General features: G+C 36.4%; 1 protein-coding gene across 9 annotated transcripts in view; it reads left to right on the top strand.

Annotated features, from left to right (window-relative positions):
• The first annotated feature begins 673 nt into the window (after positions 1 to 673).
• Positions 674 to 21,537, top strand: part of LOC140760111 (telomerase reverse transcriptase) — a 75,815-nt gene continuing 54,951 nt past the window's right edge. For 3 of the 9 annotated variants that reach the window (XR_012104333.1, XM_073096932.1, XM_073096933.1), the window contains exons 1-6: positions 674 to 1,047; positions 8,668 to 8,745; positions 9,689 to 9,778; positions 9,868 to 10,047; positions 10,126 to 10,185; positions 15,048 to 16,094. Coding sequence is in view for 8 of the 9 variants with exons in the window: in XM_073096932.1 (XP_072953033.1) it covers positions 736 to 1,047; positions 8,668 to 8,745; positions 9,689 to 9,778; positions 9,868 to 10,047; positions 10,126 to 10,185; positions 15,048 to 16,094 (1,767 nt within the window). In the remaining variant the exon portion in view is untranslated. The remainder of the gene's footprint in view (positions 1,048 to 8,667; positions 8,746 to 9,688; positions 9,779 to 9,867; positions 10,048 to 10,125; positions 10,186 to 15,047; positions 16,095 to 21,537) is intronic. The other 6 variants (XM_073096928.1, XM_073096927.1, XM_073096926.1 and 3 more) reach the window with 6 other exon arrangements.

The following is a 21,537-nucleotide window of genomic DNA, read 5'->3' as shown; positions in this document are numbered from 1 at the left end:
GTTTATTTCATATGAGATTATTAATAATGTCAAAATATCTACACTTTCATATATTTATTTTCCCAAATTTCTTATTTTATTATTTTAGAGAATAATACATAGTTTCAATAGTAAATGTATTATTTATCTTTGAATAAATATTTAAAATAATAATAATAATAATAATAATAATAATAATAATAATAATAATAATAATAATAATAATATTATTATTATTATTATTATTATTATTATTATTATTATGCATCGAGGTGTATTGATTATTCGTCCTATTTGATACATTTGTCCACCAAACAAGGGACCGATGGTTGATTCGACTCGATTCCTTCTATTATGATCCGATGCATGGCAGCCAAACAGATCATCAATATTGTTCATCGGTACTGTTCACATATTATTATTCATAGGTGTGTGAGAGAGATAAGAGAGAAGAGAAATAAGCGATGAATTACTATAAGACAATAATAAGACGGAGAGAGAAGTAGTTAATTATGATAAAATAATAAAAGATGTTTGAAAGAGTGGAGTGATAAATTATAAACTTAAACTAATAATGAGCTGTTAGTACATAAGTGGGTACCCTCCCAATTTCAAATGGGGCTAAATGGTTTAGTAGATCCCTTGAGCAAAAAGACCCAAAGTTTCTTTAAATTAGGTGAGTATAAAGAACCGGTGCACCCAAACCGCATCGTTTCCCGTCAAAAATACAATCGGCTACCCTCCCCACCTCCTCCCATGGCGAGATCAAAACGTCGGCGGCGGCGAAACCGAGTTCCCGAACTCTTCCGGCGAGCCTATGACGATCGTGCTCATTCTCTAAAGGAGGCAATACTCTCCCTCCTCCCTTCTCCGCCACCGCCGTCGTCCGAGGAGTGCACGTGCGGTGGGCGCCGCTGCCTCGGATGCGCCGATGCCTCGTCTTACCTTCTACGCGCCCGCGACTCCGCCGCCTACAGGCACCTCCTTTCGCGTGCCATCTGCGTTGTATCACGCGCCGCCCCGTCGCCGCCCGTCTTCTTTCTTGGCAATAACTTTACGCAACGCCAGGTGATTCGTCTCCCTCCTCCTTTCTGTGTTTTCTTCCGGTTTTTAATGTAATAGAAAAATTCGTGATGGTGTAATTCGTTTCTCAGCTTATTGATGTTTCCTGTCTACGTTTTCCTTCTTCCATACCCTCTGTTTCAACCGCATGAAAATTAGTTTTCTTCTATGACCTTTTAGCTCTTTAACAGTTTAACCGTGATTGGGCTATCTTAAAAGTTAAAACCAGTACTGGGTATATCAACTGGCTATATTAATATCCGGATTAGAATTAGAGAAATAAAAGGATATGGAAGTATTTGGCTAAATATTAGGATGAGAATTATTATCAGTTTTTGTGATAGGCTGTAAACTGTTCTTTAGCGAACTTTTTTTTTCTTTGAAAATGCTGGAGTCACTCTCTGTGCTAACTTTAACTTAACAAATATCACCAGGGTGGTTCTGAAAATGGAGAATAATGTTTATGTTGAATCTAATTGAATCTAATTGCTTGTAATCTCCAATTTGCTCTTATTTTTTTTTCTGTCAAATGGTGAAATTATATTTCCTTTTTTACTTCAAATTATTGTAGGAATGTTTAGTTAGGTTGTGTTGGGCTCCATTTAAGTTTTCATCTATTAGGTTCCAACATGATTACACAATGGTATTGCCATAATTTGTTAGGCCTTGTTAGGCTAAAATTTACGACTGTTTCTGAGATTTGTTCCTTCTAAAGAACCATATTAAGTTTCTGATGCATGACAAATATGGGGGCAGAGATGGATTCAAGGAAAAACATCCAAGATGAGAACAGATATGGATTCAAGGAAAAACATCCAAGATGATAACAGATATGGATTTCAGTAGTAAAAACAATAAATATATCAAAACATAGATAGAGGAACACAAGAGAAGGGCTATTAGATTGGAAATCTGAGTGAAGAAAAAGTTTCGTACAGTTGCTACACTATTCATCTCATAAAATATATTATTTTATAATTTAGTTTTCAGCAGTGAAAAGAAATAAACAGCAATAAAGAAGAAATTGATAGAAAAGGAAAATAGACGAGAGTATAGATGAGAAGAGAAGATATTAAAATAGAGAATGGTAACCTGGAATTACTCTTGTAGTGGTCTATACCTGAAGGGTTTGGCATCACACTAATCTACACTTTATGCTTGTTATAAAACAAGGTAGGTTAGCATTACAAGCTTGATTTCTTTGATCGGCTGTCCTATGTTAAATATGAGGTGACTTAGAGCTATACAAGGTAATAAGCATAAAGCTATATAAGTTACATCAATCATCATAAAGCTATACAAGGAAAATAGATCAATCAACATAAAGCTATAGAAGGAAAATAGATCAATTAGCATATTTATGTTTTAGGAGAATATATTTGGCACTCTTCTATGCAAGGAAAGAAGATCAACATATCTACATTTAAGACATCCATCTATTTCCTAATATAGAACACATCACACTCGATGACAATGCTAAGGAAGAACAGAACATCCTAAACAGACTCAAAATCTTAGTCGGATTTGGTAAAAACAGACCTCATCCATATATGCAGCAATAAAACCTATTTAAATACTAACTTATTGACTCAAGAGCTTTAAACTGACCAAATACAAAAGTTTAAAAAATACATGTAAATAGGTCAAATAAATGACGAAGATTAGAAGACCAAATTCAGCTTTTCCAGGGTACAAGAGAATTAGTATGCTATCAGCCTTTATGCTCCTATATCACACCTTCTGCTGCGTGGTAATTCGTCTCGAGCAAATTGAAATTCTCACCATCATAGTCATTCACTTGAAATGAGTACTCCTACAAATTGATGTCTTGATATAATTGAAATTGAGATGCAATGGTTATTGGCTATCAATTTTGTAGTTAATTGAAGGTAATCAAGTATTATAATTATTGAATCTTTCTCATTACTTTCATAGTAATCTTGAAGATCACCAAAATTTGTCTTTTGAAATTTCCGGACTGCCAAAAAACCTCATCTTCAATATGCATTATGTACCCAATAAGAACTGTGCTGCTTGTATGAGTTTCTTCCAGCACATTATTATCATCCTTTGATTCAATTGAAACTTTAGTTAATGATCTTCCTTACAAGTTTCTAGATCTACTTCTATAGCTGCAATCATTTCACCCTCTTTCTCTGGTAATTCCTTTTTTTTCCTTCTGATGAGAAGTCTGTAGACGCTTCATTAATCAAACATTGTTACTATCCTGGTCCAAAGGTAGATTGGTCCATTCATTACAAGATTTTGACTAAGAGAAAGATTGATAGGGTTATGAGTAGAAGATTTGCTCACCCTACTCGTCTATGGTACCTTAATTGAAGAAAAGAGTAAGATCCACGTTAAACATTTTTGAATAAAAATCTGCCAATGCACTTTGGCTGACTTGTCATTGATAGCTTTAACTACTAGAGCACAGTAACTGAACACACCAACACTCCTGAGAAGAGGCCTTTATGTGTAGCTCTTTAATACCGTGCATTAGCACAAGTGCCTCTCCTTTGAGGGCATTCTTGCATCAATCAAGATAGATGGCTTCATAGAGCCTAGTACTGAAGTCCTAGTACTTAGAGAAAGATTCTCATGCAACCATTACAGCCACCACGCCACGACTCATTGATACACTTAGTTAGGATTTTATCTAATTAGTTAAATCCAGCTCTGCACAGTTTTGGAAAAATATTTGTACAATATTCGACACATATCCAAATAATATCAAACCAGTTGGATAAGGTCGAAAACCTCTAGATCTACAATTTTGATATTTATGACTTCTCCAGATTCGGAATATATCTATGACAAAACGAAAGCTTAATCCAAAAGGTATTCGGAGAAGATAAGGAATACTGGTTTAGTTGGTTTGTTAGGGTTTTATATTGTTTAAGGACTTGTTGGCTAGCCTTTATAAATATGTGGATGGCAACCAATTTCATATTGCTATTGGATTCTTGATTTCTTGCCTCCTATCTTCTCTCTAGACTCCTCCCTCCTCTCTCTTCACCATTTTTTCACCTCTATCATCGGCAAGGTTTCTTCTCGCTTCTAATCTCCCTCGACTGTCGAGCCACCCCTCTTCTTTGGGATCTCGACCACTTCGTTCCCTTCGTCTACTTCTCTTAATCACTTCCACAATCCACCCTCATCTCCATACCCATCCATAACCCTAATATCCATTCCACTCGTCATCACCACCATCACCCACGTTATTCCGTATTTTTGTCCCTGCTACAATTCGAATCTGCAAAGGGCGTAAATACGAAAGTTGTAGATTAGGAAGATACGGATCCAACCCAATTGGTTTCGTAATTTTCTAACTACAGGAGAATATCTGACGAATATTTTCCTATGGTTGCGCGGACTACTTCCTGCAATAAATTCAGATCTTAAGGAATTGTTCCGTAGTCGATCTTTTAGTTCTAGATTTCATCAATTTGGTATCCGAGCTTTAACAAATTAGTATTAGAGCTTAACAAATTGGTATCAAAGCCTATCAATTGATATCAGAGCCTATCACTCATCTACCTAGCAGAGATCCCCAGCTGGGTTAAGAGCACTTGGGTCAACATAGTTAGAAGGAGCCTCAACTGCAGGGAAGGAGTTAGGATCCCTTAAGGGACACCTACCCATGAGTCTATCAACAACAGAGATGACATTGTAGGGTGCTCGCCCTTGAAGACAAGGCCATTTCTATGCTTCCAACTCATCCAAAGGGTTGTGAGTGCATATCCAACTCTGTTACTATCCAGTGAAGAGTTCACAATAAGGATCCAAGTGGAAAGATTGAGACAACAGGAGCTAGACCTTAGTCCGAGCTTGCTGGCAAACCAGTGCAAAGCTGCAGTTGAGGTGTTGGTCTACCTCAATTGATTAGTTAATCATTTAGAAGGTTTAGATAAAATTGATGATAGTAAGACTAGTAATAATAATGATGGTGATGGCGATGGTGATGGTGATGGTGATAATAACGAGACTCAGTCTAGTGATAATGATGATAGAGATGAGAAATGCATTCCTGTTACACAACTTTCTTAGAGAGGTATTATTTTTACAAAGGACTTGAGTCTGTAGGTAGCAGAACATTAGGAGAGATGCACCCATAGGATAATATGAGTTCATCATAATTACCATCGTATCAATCACACTCACCGTAGCCAAATATTCTTATTATACTCTATATTTATAATCTGCATATGCTTATGGTGTGTTTGTGCCTATCAGGTGCCGTTTATTCCCGTGCATGTTTAATATCCATATTATATTATTGAAGAATTATATAATTTCTATTTATATGAAGACTATGTGAGACGTTATATTGAGCAATACTATTAGCGAACGAGTTTTGAAAATATTAATAGTATTTAATGCAACATTCTCGTATTATTCTTGTGCCGACAAAGGGAATCTTTGATCCTCCTCGTCATTTTATGTTTAACTAGATATTAATTTTAATTATTAAAGTATTATCAATTAATAGTATGTCTTCAATTATATTATAGAGTAATCAATTATATTATAGAGTGCTCAATCATTAGTATTAGTTTTAATAAATGTCTTCAATCATAGTATATATTGAATAATATTTATATTTAACCGTTGCTTTATCTTTAAGGATAACGGTAACCCTACTATTAACTAGTTTATTTTTATTTATTAATTTCACAGTAATAGAAATACATGTTCTACTGAGATAGAATTTGTAACTTGCTATCCTCTTGCTTATTAGGCAAAGATCTACCTCTGATTCTATTCACATTGAACCTAATGCTTAAGTAGTTTGACTAATAGTAGATCAAGAAATATTGAACAATAATGTGGACGAGGGTTTCTGAGGAATACAAAAAACCTTCGTTTTTTTTCTAAAATAGGTCATTTACAAAAATAATCTAAAAATAAAGCATTATTATGTAGGTTTTAAACTTTACATATATTTAAATTAAAAACCAAAAATTAATATATCGAAGACCCAAAAACATCTTTAAATATCCTAAAAGGTAAGGTTCGAAAAATCGGGATCGGAATCAGTATCGGCCTTTCGAAAAAATGATACGTATTGGCCGGATCAGCCATATCGGCCGTATCGGTCGCTTGGATCGGATCAGACTTTTTAATTATATAAAATACTAATTATTGTTTAAAAATATAGGAAAACTTCTAAAAATTTAGAAACAAGCTTACCAAAAATAAGAAAAGAAAAAAGAAAAACTATGGTGCAATAAAAATTAAAAAAAGAAGAGATTAGAAATGCGTGAGTGGAAGAAAATCAAACAAAAAAAACTATGATGTAGTAAAGAAGAAGAAAAAGAAGAAAAAGAAGAAGAAAAGAGAACAAAAAGGAAGAGAGTGGAAGAAATGATAAAAATGAGAGAAATAAAAAAATTAATTAAAAAGTTATATACTGTAGTTTGCCGGAGTTCACTAGAGTTCGTCGGAGTTCATCGGAGTTCATCGGAGCTAGATCTCTTCGTAAGAAAAAACAATGATTATATGTAAGGAGAGAAAAAAAAGAAAGAAAGAGTAAAAGAAAGAAAAAGAGTAAAAGAGAGTGAAAAGAAAGGTTGAAAGAGAAAGAGTACGGATTGGGTCTGGATCGGGATCGGGTTCAGTTGATCTTGATCCGGATCGGCTGATGCGTATCGAGATTGGCCGATATGGTGAACTATGCTAAAAAGTTTATTAAAAGTATATAAATGCGTGCTAGTAGCATGTAGGGATGTGCCATTGGCATGTAAGGGTGTGCCATGACATTGCTTAAGATGGCATTGGTGGCACTAGTGGAAACTTACAAAGGTGTCGGCAACGAGGGGTGGTTGATGAAGGTGTTGTAGAGATCTTATCGAGGTTGGAAAGGAGCAGTGCTAATGGTGACGAAAGGATGGGCCTAGCGATTGAGAAGGTTGAGTGAAGGCATGCAGTAGTAAGGAAGCTTGGATAAGAGAGGACGGTGGTGGTCCCGACGGGAAAGATCATAGATAGTGGTGGGTGAGGTCACTGATTGTTGCGACATTGACGATGGTGGCACTTGAGAGCTTTGACTCAAGGAAGTCGGCGATCGTGTAGGAGGATGACAATTGTGGGAAGGTAAAAACTATGGGGAAGTTGGCATTAGGGAGTCGTGGGTGCGGAGATCCGCTAACCATATTAGTTCGGGATCGCCTTTGGATCCGATGATGAGTTTGAGAAGATGGCGTGCAATGGCTAGGACAAGTGCCAACCACGACGTCGGACTGCGCTGGTAAGGAAAAGTTGGACTACGTGAAGGCAAGGAGATTTGGTAGCCAGATCGATGGGCAAGGTGGCATCGTTTGCGGTTAGGATTGGTGGCGAAGAACGTGGGGTGGTAGATAAAACTAGTGGCCGCAGTTGCGGAGTGGAGGAGCCAAGATGGTGGTGGTTGAAATGATTAGAGAAGGGTAGGGTGGTGATTGGCTGAGAGATGAGGAAAAAGAACAAAAATTGAATTGGCGGTGTGGAGATGAATAGTGCTGCAGTGAGGTTAATAATTTTAAACCCTAAAAACTATTGCTTAGATATCAAACATAGTGTGAAACAATGGGGATCATTAGGATTTTAGGGAAGATGTGGTTGGAAAGGAATAAGAGAGGTAGGGTTTTACACCTCATCACTAAAATTAGGTTTTCAATCCCAAAACTTACGATACAGGCAAATTTCAAAATTCTTCATTCATTCATTGCCTCTAACTAGGTAAAAGTTGATCTATATATAGATCTTATAATAACAATAAGTAAATAGAATCCTAAATTTAGAATAAGCAAATACAATCCTAAACATGATAAATAAACAAGTACATAATAAAAAATGACTCAAGACTAAATCCATGAAGGAGGGACTCAAAATCCTTAAATTAAGCCCAAAACAAACCTTAATATAGAAGCTGTGAAAATATATTAGAACAGGTAAACTAAAGGACGAAAATTAGAACACTAACCAAATAAACTTAATCCTAATTAGACTTGACTCAATAAAGACACCTAAAGATTGACTATCAATTATCTAATCTAGATTATTTTGTCGGCTTTTATGCTCCTACATCACTTTCACTTGTTATTTTCTCTTTCTAATCCCATCATTCACTTTCTGAGGAAACTATCAACTTTCATATATATATATATATAATTTTATCTTTTTGTTTCTTTGGTTTAATTATTTTGATTTGTAAGGTGCTGAGGGTATATTTTCATATATTCTTTCTCAATGTACAGTTATATGTACTTATTATCTCCTTTGCGTATATATATATATAATTTTATCTTTTTGTTTCTTTGGTTTAATTATTTTGATTTGTAAGGTGCTGAGGGTATGTTTTCATATATTCTTTCTCAATGTACAGTTATATGTACTTATTATCTCCTTTGCGTAACTTACTTGAGTTTTGATGTTATATTCTCTGTTCTGGGCTTTTTTTGTTGGTGTATTCACTTAGGAGAATGTGGTCCTTCATGTATTGTCAAATTTAGTGAAGGACCACAGAAATCTGATTTGTGGAGGGTTTTCGGTTGTCATTTTTCTTTTGTTTTTTTGTTCGTTGAAATTTGGATTGCCTGATCTATTAGTTTTGTTGTTTCTTCAAAAGTACTGACTAAGGTTCAGATTGTCAGGAGCACAATTGAGTTGATAATGGATAGTTCAGACAGGATTGACAATGTGCTATGCAACAGTTATAATAAGGTATGTGGATAACTTCATAATATGTTATCAACATGGCTATCTTTTGTATATTAAGAATCAATGATTGTTAGCTCAAACTTCCAATTCTCCTACTCGTTGTCCCCCTTGGGTAGCCCTTTGATCAGCTTGCTGGTTTGCTACATGCTTTTCCTCAGCAATATGCTCCATTTGTTTCTATAATTTTCATTCTCATGCTTAATCTTTCTATTTGTTCTACCTTTTGGTTTACTTGAAGCCTTGTGCTAGACAAGTACCAACTACCAAGCGTATGCAGTGTTTGTATTTAATACTTAGGACATTTCTAAACAAGAAAATGAAGGAGCACTTCCATACAGATATTATTTCCATGTAACATAAGCTACATAGTACATACTAGAGTTCATCGTGCTCAACTTATGGGATATTGAAATGCTGAAACAAAAATGTATCAGAGGCTCCATAGTTTGAGGAGTTCATAGACTTGTGATGCATGGGCTTTCATTTGGTTGGTTGTGATTGTAAGCAATATTTAATTTTAATTTGATATAAAATTGGAGCTTTATCTTTTCTGTTTGAAGTTCTTGCAGATGCAATTAGGTTTCATGCATTTCAAGTTTAAATGAAAAATCAATGTAGACAAAAGTGTTATGACTTCCCTTTTTTCTTCCCATAGTTTTTTTGAGAGGATGTGCTTTGACATCCAATTAATTGAAATGGATGTCAGATGCTGCACATGAGCGCAACCTGGCCCTTGGAAAGGATATTTAATGGTTACAAAGTAAAAACTGGTTATAATATTACAGTTTATATATGTAGATGCAGTTTTTCTAATTCATGAAGGCAAAAAGCCCCATTATGGTCAAGTAATATCTCGATTTCATCTTTATCAGTTATATTGCGATGCTCCTATTTGATACTTGAGTGATGCCAATTGCTTCTTTTTTGGATTTTTATTTTCTGATAGTTATTTTCCCCTTGTCCACATCAGCAAGTTCACTTCAGTCCCCTTGGTGAATTTGTTTGTTCATGCACTTGGGATCTTCTTTTGACTAGGGTAAGCTTATAATGCTATCCAAGTTGGAATTTATCTAGGTTTCATAATAAAGTTGCTCTTCATTTTATGTGAAAATGTTTCACATGCAGATTGGTGATCCACTGATGATTTTTCTTCTAAGATATTCATCTATTTTTCTACCTGTTAAAAATAGAGGCTACCATCAGGTAGCAGGTCCTCGACTAAATACACTTCTTCAGAGCTCAGATTTTTTGCGTACCTCATTAACATCAAGAAATCAGGAGCGAATGGAGATCATACCTAATGCGGTAATTATACTGTGATTTGATATGACCTTTTGTATCTTCTGTGCTTACTTTATTGCTAACTGCTGTGCTACACTGAAGACATTGCAGTATCTTGGTCTTGCAGAAGCTCCTTATTTTTTTACTGGTAGTCTAACTTTTGTAAGGCTTTCCTAAACTTGATGACTTTCATTTCGTATGCTTATGTTGTGCTTGTCAAAACTCATTATTGTTGTTATTTGATGTGCTTAAGATCTTAGTGGCATATATTTCTCAAATATGATAGTAGTAACAAAAAATATTTGCCCAAAGGGAGATGAGTTTAGGAAAGAATGTTTGGTAAGTTCAGAAAATCTTCCACTGCTTTATTAGATTCTAAATGCAAACTTAATGATGGAGGTTCCTCTCAGTTGATGATGATTGCAGATCATGGATGTTGTGTATGTTGAGTGGTCGTACTTCATTATATAATGGCCGCTCACAAACAAGAAGCCAATATCTTATGTGAGAAGATTCAGATGATTTGTGCCAGAAAAACACGCATTTGTAAAGTGTGCTATAGGCCACATAACCCATGTCATCCTTCTCTGCATTGTTACACTTATCCTATCAATAATTATTTGAAAATTTGAGATTTAGGAAGTTTTCATACAAGAATGAAGAAGATTTTTGAGTTATCAAATGTTACGATCACCTTCGAGGAGGTTGCGATCACAACAAGGGACAACTCCGGACGATTTGGAATCGGTACATTTGAGATAAATGCTGATCGATATAGCCATCCAAAAGAATTGAGATTCTAATAAGTTGATCCTCTAGAAGTCAGGGATCTAATGCAATTGGAATCACGTCGATCGAATGAGTAAATTGGGAGATATGATGGAAAAACTGACTTGATATGTCATCCTAACTTGGATTGCTAATCACACCCCGTATGGAAAGTTGGCAATTCAAATTGGGACAAACATTCAATCCCCAATGCAGCCACCATTCCGACGCTCGCCATCGTAGGTTCTTCGCTAGCAATGGAATGTCTTTCCCACTCCATCGACCGCTAGAACCTCCGTGCTCCTCTGCTGCTCCCATGAAAGGTATATAGCCGAGCTGAGCCAATGGAAAGTCATCATCCCGTCCGGATCCCAAACTGCTGTCTCCGCCTCTCGAGATCCTTGTACTGTCGCTGCAGGTTGACATTCTGCACTTGCCTTGACTCGGTTGAGTCGCGTCCATGCCCGATTCGGGTCCGTCTTCAAGCTGCATCTTCTTAACTTGGTTTGGCTTCAGCATCTTTGACCTCAACTTGGTTTCATCCACCACTCCACCACAACGCAACTTGGAATTTGGTAACATCAGCTCGGACTTGATCCCTTTAGGCTCGGGTTTGATTTCATGGAACCAGGTCTTGTTGATCCATCTAAAAGGGTCCATAAAAGTTCTCTATATCTTGAGCCTAATCACCTCGGGTGGTCCTTCCAAGTGGTCACCCTTCCGGCCTGAAACACAAGGAAATTGGAATAAAAAAAATTTAGTCAAGTTGTTCGGCTTGACTGGGTGTGAGTTTGCCTCGAGTTCCTATGGAACTACATGTAGCTTGTCCTTGTGCGAGACCTACATCATGCCCACCACCTTCAGTCTTGCCTATTGTGTCCGAGACAGCCCCACCATGGAGTGCTAGGTAGGGTTCAAGCCATTCTTCTTGCACGCCCCTCCGAATTGCCATTCGCATGCCGATGAAGTCAAATGTTACCGGACCCAAACTCTGTAGCCATTGGACGTCTAGGATGACATCTACTCCTTGGAAAGCTAGTGGGTACAAGTCCACACTAAAGGTAGAGTCTTGCACCCATAGCGGCACGCCTCGACACACCTCATCAGAACTGTCTTGAGCCATCGCCTATCCTCACCTCCAAATCCACTATCGGCTCCACTTCGAGTGCAACCTCCCTTAGAAGCTTTTTGTTTAGGAAGTTGTGGGTGCTTCATGTGTCTATCAAGATCTGAACCATAGCTCGCTTGATAATTCCATTCACTCACAACTCTTTTGGCTTTGCTGTGCTTGAGTACATGTGCAGCGAAACTATAATTGTCATCTCTTCTTTCTCCTTCACCTCGCCTACCATTATTTCTCGACTCCTCTAGACTTTCTGTAGTAGCAAAGTTCTCCATGTCATCCTCTGGGTTGTCGAGAAGCAAAACAACGCCTTTCGATTGTGAGCAGCGATGACCGGGCATGTACTTCTCATCACAACGGAAGCATAGCCTTTTGGAGCGTCGCTCCACCTGAGCAGGTGTGATAGTCTGTCCAGAGTTCTAACTGGATGCTTCATGTCGTTAAAGAGCTTCAAGGGTGCTCCCAGCCCAGCACTAATCATCGTCGCTCTCCAATCTGGTGCCGCGTTACCGTTGGGTGCGCTCAGCCGCGTGGTTTGGTGCAAGTCTCGTCCCGTCCATGCTCGTTGGTGCATCCTCAACTTGTGATGCTTCTCATCCATGAGCAGTGCGTCGTCCTCCACCATCTCCTCCATAGTGCTCGGCCTTAGGGCTTTGACGTCAACTTGGATGTCGCCGTGAAGACCTGAGAGAAAGGCACTTCGTTGGTAAATATCGGACCATGGTGGATTGCAATGACTGTGGATGCTCTTGAACTTTTCCACACATGCCTTCACTATCGTCTTTTGGCACACCTTGTTGAGCATTGCATTGTAATATCCATATGGACCAAACCACTTGGTGAACTCGGCCTAAGTCCAGAATTGATGGTAGGAGCTTATCGAGTGGAACCATTGCAGCAGGGTTTTCTTAAGATGGAATGATGCCATGACCACCTTATATTCTTCGAGCATCCCTTAAAATTGGAAGAACCTCTCCATCTTGAAGATCCACTCAAGTGGATCACGTTCATTGTACTTGGGAAAATTGAGCCTTGTTGTCCGACCCTTGAGTGCGTTCTCCCAATTTGGATCAAATCCAAACCCAACTGGTGCAGGAAGTGGGTGCATTAGGGGTTCCTGGTGAGGTGGTCTCTAAACCGGTGTGCGCGTTCGTGGTTCCTCCGACTCATGCTTGGACTTGGACTCGAGTCCAACCCACGAGTCAGCATCCTAGATCATTTGAAGGCCCTTGTCCTCCTCCTGCTGCTCTGGCCAAGCCATAGTCATGGCCTTCGACTCCAGAGAACTAGGAACAATCGATGACTGCGACATCGGGGTGTGGTCGTGGTGGTTGGCCGCTTCCGTCTGGCAGTAGCCCTAGGTCTAAGGGCTGAACCAGCTGCCCATGGTTGTGGTTCATAGTCCTTATCATTTTCAGCATGAGGGATTTCTTGGATGAGGGATTCCTTGGTTGAGGGTGGATTTGGACTCGGCCGACCACCCGAGTGTCAAGGAGTTTCGGGGTCAGTACTGTTTCGCTCTTATCCGGTTGTTGACGACTCCGATACGTCCTCATTGATCATGCACCTCGAGGCCATAAACTTGGTGGTCATTATCTCCATGTGGTCCAAGGTTCGACCTGTTCTGATACCAAGTTGTTACGATCACCCTCGAGGAGGTTGTGATCGCAACAAGGGACAGCTCTGGAAATCGGTACTTTGGAGATAAATGCTGATCGATCTAGCCGTCCAAAAGACTTGAGATTCCAATAGGTTGACTCTCTGGAAGTTAAGGATCCAACACAACCATAATTACTTCGATCGAATAAGTAGATTGAAAGATATGATGAAAAAACTGACCAAAGATCAGGTGTGGCGAGATGGACATGGAAGGTGGAAAATGGAGTGGTGGTTGGAAGGTGGAAGATGGAGGATGGCTGTGGTAGCGGGATAAAATGTAAAGCTAGATGAGGGAAGAGAGGTGGAAGGTATTTTTGAGGGACGAGAGGGGATGGGCGACGGTGACGGTGGCCATGATCAAGGACGATGCTCGGTGAGAGAGAGGGAGGTCGAACAGAGGGAGTGATCGAAGAAGAGAGGATTTAATTCAAATTCCAATTCATTCAATAATCCAAATATGGTTAGCACTTAAGTATTTATAGGTGGTACAATACAACTTGGTTCTGCTAGCGCGACTGTATCAACTGAACCTATAATGCAGAGCTAAAAGTAAATGCGCCTAACACATCAATTCTAAGGTTAGGTACAGCACCATAAGTGACTTGGTGGCTACCTAACTTGACTCGGTTGGCCAACTTTAAGAGCTCGGACTCGGCTCACCTATCTAGAAGCTAAACCTCAATTCTTTGATAAGCAATTGATTAATAAAATTAATTTGATAACTCGCTAGGGTGGTTAGGCACGCCCTCACCCTCTTCCGTTACCCAGTCCAATGTGATTGGGCTCACCCATCTGGTCCGTTTGTAACATCAAACTGCTCAGTATCATCACCTACACTGAAATCCACATAGAAAAAATAAGATAAATCCTGCTGATGGGGTAATAAGCATGATTACTGGTATCCAAATGGGAGATGAGTGAAAGATTGATGGTGAACTATGATATTGAACCATTGAGCAGGAATACAATTGCTTAACTTAAAACCTTTTAGGCTGAGGACCTCACGTCACACTTTCTACTTTATTGGTTATAGATTTGCATATTATTGTTTTGTTTCATTGCTGTTGATGTTGTGATTACCTTGCGAAAATATTGTCAGTCCTCTCCTGAATTTGATTTCCAGGCCATTAATTGAAGCACTTTCCTCTACTCCCTTTCATTTAAATAATTATACTAGTTGTTCTTATTCATACCTTTATGTGCTATGCTGCTTCTCAAAATGATTTTACATTATGACACTTCATGTACTGTAGCTTCATAATTTACACGATGTGGGTAGTTCATGTGTGTGTATGTGTATGATAACAGGCAAATTTCTTTGTCTGAAGGATATAATTCATTAATTCCTTAATTAGCTGTAGTTATCTCCGGCTATCCTTCATTTTGAGAGACGCACACTAATATCATAGCTATATTTGAAGATCATAACTCCTTAGCATTTGATTCAGATGTTAACTACCAGTGTTTTGATCAGTGTTCATTAGGACATAAATTCAAGAGAAACCATGCTAGTTTTGGAGAGAGACAAGATGTGGATGCCACTTTGCTGCCTAGTTGTCCATTAAGTGTGGACAAGTACATTCCTTGTCAGAGTTACCAGACAAGTTATAATCCTTCAAAGCATCTATTAGTATGTCAAAGAACTAGTCAACAAATTGATCTGCAAGTTTTATTGAGAGACCATAGAACAGACAGTTTCTGTTATGAACCCAATTGTAGTGTAAAACCTCCAGAACAAGTTGGCAAAAGTATATGCTTCCAGTCTGAGGAACAAAGGAGTTGGCATAAGAGTGATGTTATCAGTCAAACATCTATTCTGAAAAAGAAGGAATTTTTGCATTCTGTTAATGATTGTAAAGTAGAATCTGGTAAAGCTCTCATCACTGAGAGTGAAGCTTCTTCACATGCTGAAGATATGCATTTAGAACAAGTCACGACATCATCAGAGGACAGATGTGGTTCCCTTGGATTACTTATTACTGATGTTTCTCATCTGTCTTCCATTTCTTTCCATAGTAAGTCCAAAAAGCGCAAAAGATTGTTTAGTTGGCAACGCCACAAAAAACGGAAGTTAAACTATTCTAGAGAAACTATATTTACAGAAACTGAGCCAACAGTATCTGATGTCAATGCCTCTCATCATTCCCTAGAAACATATGATTTGAAGCATCAGCGGGTGATTGGCATTTCTGAATGTATTGTATCTGAAGATGCTGTAGTTTCCAACAATGGAAATTGCCATTCTGTGCATGCTATAGATATGTACCAAGGAGGAACGATGTTATCTTCTGAAAAGTCCATTCATCAGTTGTCTAGTGCTGATGTTGCTGAGGTATCTGAAGGGAAAAACTACAATATCATGGATAGTTTAGGAATTCAATCTACATTTTCTGAAGAGACTCTTACACCTGAGATCTTATGCTTCAAGAAGATGCTCACCGAAGAACATAAAGATGAGCTTCTCTTTGAAAATATTGGTTCATCAAAAAACAGCAATAATCTTCAGATTCATTTTCAGAAGGTTAGCTTGAGCAGTATCTCCCATTTTATGATGTCACTTTGTATATCGTCATGTTATTTGCATGCTTCTTACACTTCCTATCCTTAATATTAAGCTTATCAGCACTATTTGTTATTATCTTAGATGGCTTCTAGTCTTCAGCAGATATGTCCGTCATAAATGCTAAAATTTCTTTTTTTTTTGCAAAAGGTCGAGTCTCCAATGTGTTAGACACCCTATCATCCCAGAAATTTTAGTTAGATAATGAGCCAACAATGTGTATCATACCTTAACATGCATTTTCATGTCCGACCCCTTATACACTACATGTGGACAAGAAATTGGTAAGAAGATGTGTGACCTCCACACTTCACTTAAATAGATAATAGAAATAGAGATTAGTTAGGACTAGATGAGGTTTGAATTGATGGGCTCTGGAAAATCCGGCTTTTAGGTAATGCACTAACAATATATATTATGTCTTAACATAATTGAAGGAAGTAAATTCATATAATTCATGAAAAGTGGTGGACAAGGATTTCCCTATGGTAGACTTTATGATTAATTCAAGTAGTTAGTGGAACACAAACTCATAAAACAAATAGCTGCTGCACAATTTGGACATTTCATGAGGATTATTTTCACCATACTTTGGCTCTCTTACCTGCACAACTATGAACTATGTTTCATTGAATGGGAAAGACAATCTAATGTTCTTTTATTTCCTACCTCACTAAGTTTACTGTGACAGGTCTAAAATGAACCACTTTCATCATACTGTCAACAATAATGTTGGGTGTAGGACAAATTGGGCAGGTCCTACTATGCAAAGGTGAACCTACTCGTAGAGATGAAGGCTCCCAGTTTCTGCCCTAGCTAATCTCGATCCTAGCCGAAACTAGCTGGTTGGCTGGTTTCGTTTGATACCTAATCTGTTTCGGATGAGATCAACCGTATCGTCCAATCCAGCCCAAAATGGGTGGGAACGGGTTGGATCTGTCCTAGGGAACATCAATAATTGATATCCTCCCCACCTCACTCCTTTTCTCTCTATTTGTCTCTCCGTCTCTCTCTTCTTTCTCTTTCTCTCTTGCTCTTCTTTCTCACCTCCTCCAGTGGTGACCAAGTAGATCTCTGGCAACATTCTCATCGAAGATTCGGTGACCTCGGGCGAATTTTTTTTTAAATTTCTTGCTCATTCTTTCTCTCTTCCTGCGGTGATCTACTAAGAACCTGAGAGGGGGGGAAGAAGTGAAGAAAAAAAATTAGAAAAAAATTGAGGGTTTTATTTTCTTAAATTTTAAATTATTTTATATTTTATTTTGATTTTTGTTTATGTTTTTTAGTTACAGAGTTATAGTAAAAAATATAAAATATCAATGGTTTCAAAAGAGAAGTTATATGATACCGACATCGGGTGACAACATTGCAGTACTATTGGGCAAGATAAAAAATATGTTAAATGCAACTAATGTAGAAAAGAAATGAATGGTGGTGTTAGTTGTTTGAAAGAAAAATTAGTTAGAAGGTAAGAAAATGTAGCAGTTTGCACTCAGATGTCCGTGGAAGGTAGAAAACAGATATTGACTCATCTAATTAGCAAAAAGAAGGATAAACAATTTACACAATAGATAAAGTCAATAATTCATGAAGAAGTGATGTATACTCTTGTACACATTGATGATGATAACAATAAGCAGAATGGGGAGGATGATAAAGAGAGATAGATTATAAGGGCAATAAAAAAGTAGAAATATACATAGAGAGGAGAAAGAGATGAGAAAAACAGTGGTGGTAACTTTCAAAGATCAAGATCAGTTCATATCTAGAGAGAGAAGATGGGGGCAACTGTTCTAACCCTAGGACTCCTAGTGTTACAGTAGAGTTTGAAAATATTAGACCAATAGATATGTATCTTCAGAAAAAGGGGTCATAGATAGACTGCTATGAAGACAGCTCTCAAATGAATTAAAAATATAAAGAAATATAATAGTAGGGTTATCTCTAAATTTTTCTTCTTCAACTATATTTCTTTTAATGTAGCTAATAATCATTATTATCACACTATGGTGGATACTATACAATCAGTAGGGCTTAGTTTTTCGCTTCTTAGCTCAAATGATATTGGTACTAAATATTTTGACTTAGAGATAGATGAGCTTCGTACTTACATTAAGACTTTTAAATGGTATCGGGATGAATTTGGTTGTACACTGATGTGTGATGTATGGAGTATATAAAAAAGAAGAAATATAATTAATTTCTTAGTGTACTCGGGCATGAGGATAATATTTCTAACGTCTGGTTGCTATTGCTTATATAAAAAATGTAGATTATGTTTGTCTTTTGATGAATGAGGTGGTATAAAAAATAGGTGAAAAAAGAGTAGTTTAAGTGGTTACTGATAATGGGGCTAATTATAAAGCTGCTGGAAATTTACTTATGGTTAAAAGATTTCATTTATATTGGACGTCATGTGTTGCACATTGTATTGATCTAATATTAGAGGATATTGCAAAAAAGTCTGAAATTGATATGGTTATACATGAAGGTCAGATGTTGACAAATTTTATATATAATCATGATTGAGTTTTTAATTTAATTGGGTAGATAACTATTGGTAGGGAGATCATTAGACATGGCGTTACTAGATTTGCCACTCACTTTATTTGTCTTTCGAGAGCATTATGTGCTACAAGGATGATATTATACGGATGTTTATATCACATCAGTGATTTATAAAAATTAAGAATATAAAATTTATAGATAAACTTTAGGTAAAATTTTAAAAAATTTGACTCTTAGAGAGCATCATGTGTTATAAGGATGATATTACGCGGATGTTTACATTATAGGAGTAATCTATAAGAATTAAGAATATAAACCCTAAAGATAAAACTTTAGGTGAAACTTTGAAAAAAACATGGTTATTGGAAATGCATTTTAGGATAATATTACAATTGCTACCACAGTATTTAAGCTTCTTGTTAAAATATTACAACTTGTAAATAGTGATGATAAGTCTGAGATGAGTTTTTTATATGAGGCGATAGACATAGCAAAATAGTAAATAAAAAAATGTGGGCTAAAGTTATAGGAAGGAAAGGAGATCGATTTTAGATGGAATAGACAACTACATGGAGATATATACATGTTAGTGGTGGTAGATATGCTTTTAAGTTTTAATTTACTAATTTATTTTTATTTATGAATATTTAAAAATTTGAATGTATACAAATTTTATTTTTCTATAGGGTATTTTCTTAATCCAAGATTTCAATTCTTTACAAATATCAATAATAATAGTGAAGTCTTTTTGGGAGTTAGGAAAATAATTAGCAGGTTTGAGTTCGATATTCATAAACAAATCTTTTACGATAAAGAAGTGAGTTATGATTCAATTAAATAATTTTATTATTAATTTTTTCAACTTTTAACTTTCAATATAATCAGTTTCTTATTAAATATATGCAATAATATATTTTTTATTTCAAATTGAAGATATAGATTAGGAACTGAGCAATTCAATACTGCTAAAGTTGCTATAATTATATTTCATAACATTCCAACTAAATAATAGGAGGCACTAAATTTGACATCAATAACAAAGAAGATTTTAAGTCAAATTATGTTTTCATCACAGTGTGAAAGAAATTAGACTACTTTCTCCTTAATCCGCACTAAAATACGCAACCGATTGACAATGAAAAAATTGGAGAAGTTAATTTTTAGTTATTATAATATGAGACTGAAGGAGAAAAATTTAAGAAGAAAAACAGAAAATGAACAATTGATTGATTTAAATTATGATTTTAATGAATAAGACCTCTTGACTCTGTGGATTAGAGAAATAGAGGATAGATTATCAGATGACAGAGATAATCTTTGGTTAGATGATATATTGGGGGAGACTACAATGAGGGCAGAGGTTGCTACGAGTCGTTTGGCAGCGAGAGATAGTATACCTACCAGTATTGGTCATAATCCTGATGATACACCTAGTGGTGAGATCATCCCATCTACATTTGCTGAGAAAAGTCAAGAATGCATAAAGATTGAAGACAAAGAAATTGAGGATGTATATACATATCTGCAATGTCGTCATGAGAATGTTGCTTTCTATGATTATAGTGCATTGAGTATTTATTATTTGGAGCCATCATAAAATTTATTTGCTAGTTATTATCTTTAGTATTCTTAGACACAAGATTTATATGTTAGTTATTATTTTTTTTAGACACAAATCACACAACAAGATCTATACAGTATGAATAGTACGACAAAATCACTTTTTAAAGCATCAGGTCCTAGGCATCATTATCTACAAATTTATGGTAATTATGATGATGAAGACCATAGAAATTTACGAGAGCCAGCTTGATATTCATCAAAGTTTTAAATTTTGAGTAGGTTAATATATTTTTTAAGATTTTAGGCTTCATATTTGAGTAATTTTTATTTTATTATTTTTCTGTCACTTTTTCTAAATTTTTAGAAATTTTTCTACAATTTAAATATAATATTTAGAATTTCACATAATTAAAAAATAATTCAATCTGATACGAGCGGCCAATATGGCCAATATGTATCATTTTTCAGACAGCCGATACCGATCTCGATCCCGTTACTAGGAACCTTGGTAGAGACGAATAAAGAAACGAGAGAAGGCGGAAGATGAAGAGAACAAGAGAGAAAGATCTAAATATTTTAGAGAGAGAGAATAGATAAAAGGAAAGAGGGAGATAACATGATACACCTTGCCAAAAGAAAATTTCCTTTGATAACTCCATTTTGTTCATTACACATTGGGCTTTTGACAGCTTTTATTGGAAAATAATAACTTTTAAGAAACACGCTTTTAATCTAATAGGACTCTTTAGCCTAAACAAATCCTAATCTAGACTATTTATGACTCTTCAATAAGATAATAATAAAATATTCCTTGGTATTGTTCACTGTAAATAGTATTGTATTGACTCAACAGTATTGTGAAATGTGAATAGTGCTGCACTACATGGCTACAATTTTAAATAAAAATAAAAAGAAAACTAATAACCAAAAGTCAAGCTATGTAGGATCTACTATACTTTCATCTTCATCAACCTTGACATTCAATACATATCATACACTTTGTTTGCTATAAAAATCTGATTTGAGGATGAATTTATATAAGTATATTTACATGCTTAACTATTTGTTTTATCAAATATCATTCACTATCTAGTTCAAGGATTAGACTATTTTTAGTTATTTAAATTAAAAAAATCTAGAAGTTGAGAAAAGACTAGATTGCTCACATAGGATAGTAACAAGGGGAGGGGGTAGGAGGCCTCTTTTATGTGAGGTTAACAACTACTTTGCAACAGAGGTGAGTGTATGAGTGTTAAAAGAAAAGCTAAAAAAAGGAAGGAAGCATAAAATGTGGTGCTCAAGAGTTGAGACATTAGGACATCAATAATTGATG

This window comes from Typha angustifolia, chromosome 5 (genome assembly GCF_048772165.1).
Source record: "Typha angustifolia cultivar Huaian chromosome 5, ASM4877216v1, whole genome shotgun sequence".
NCBI lineage: Eukaryota > Viridiplantae > Streptophyta > Magnoliopsida > Poales > Typhaceae > Typha > Typha angustifolia.
The sequence above is the reverse complement of the archived record's forward strand: the minus strand, read 5'-3'. Positions and strand labels throughout refer to the sequence as shown.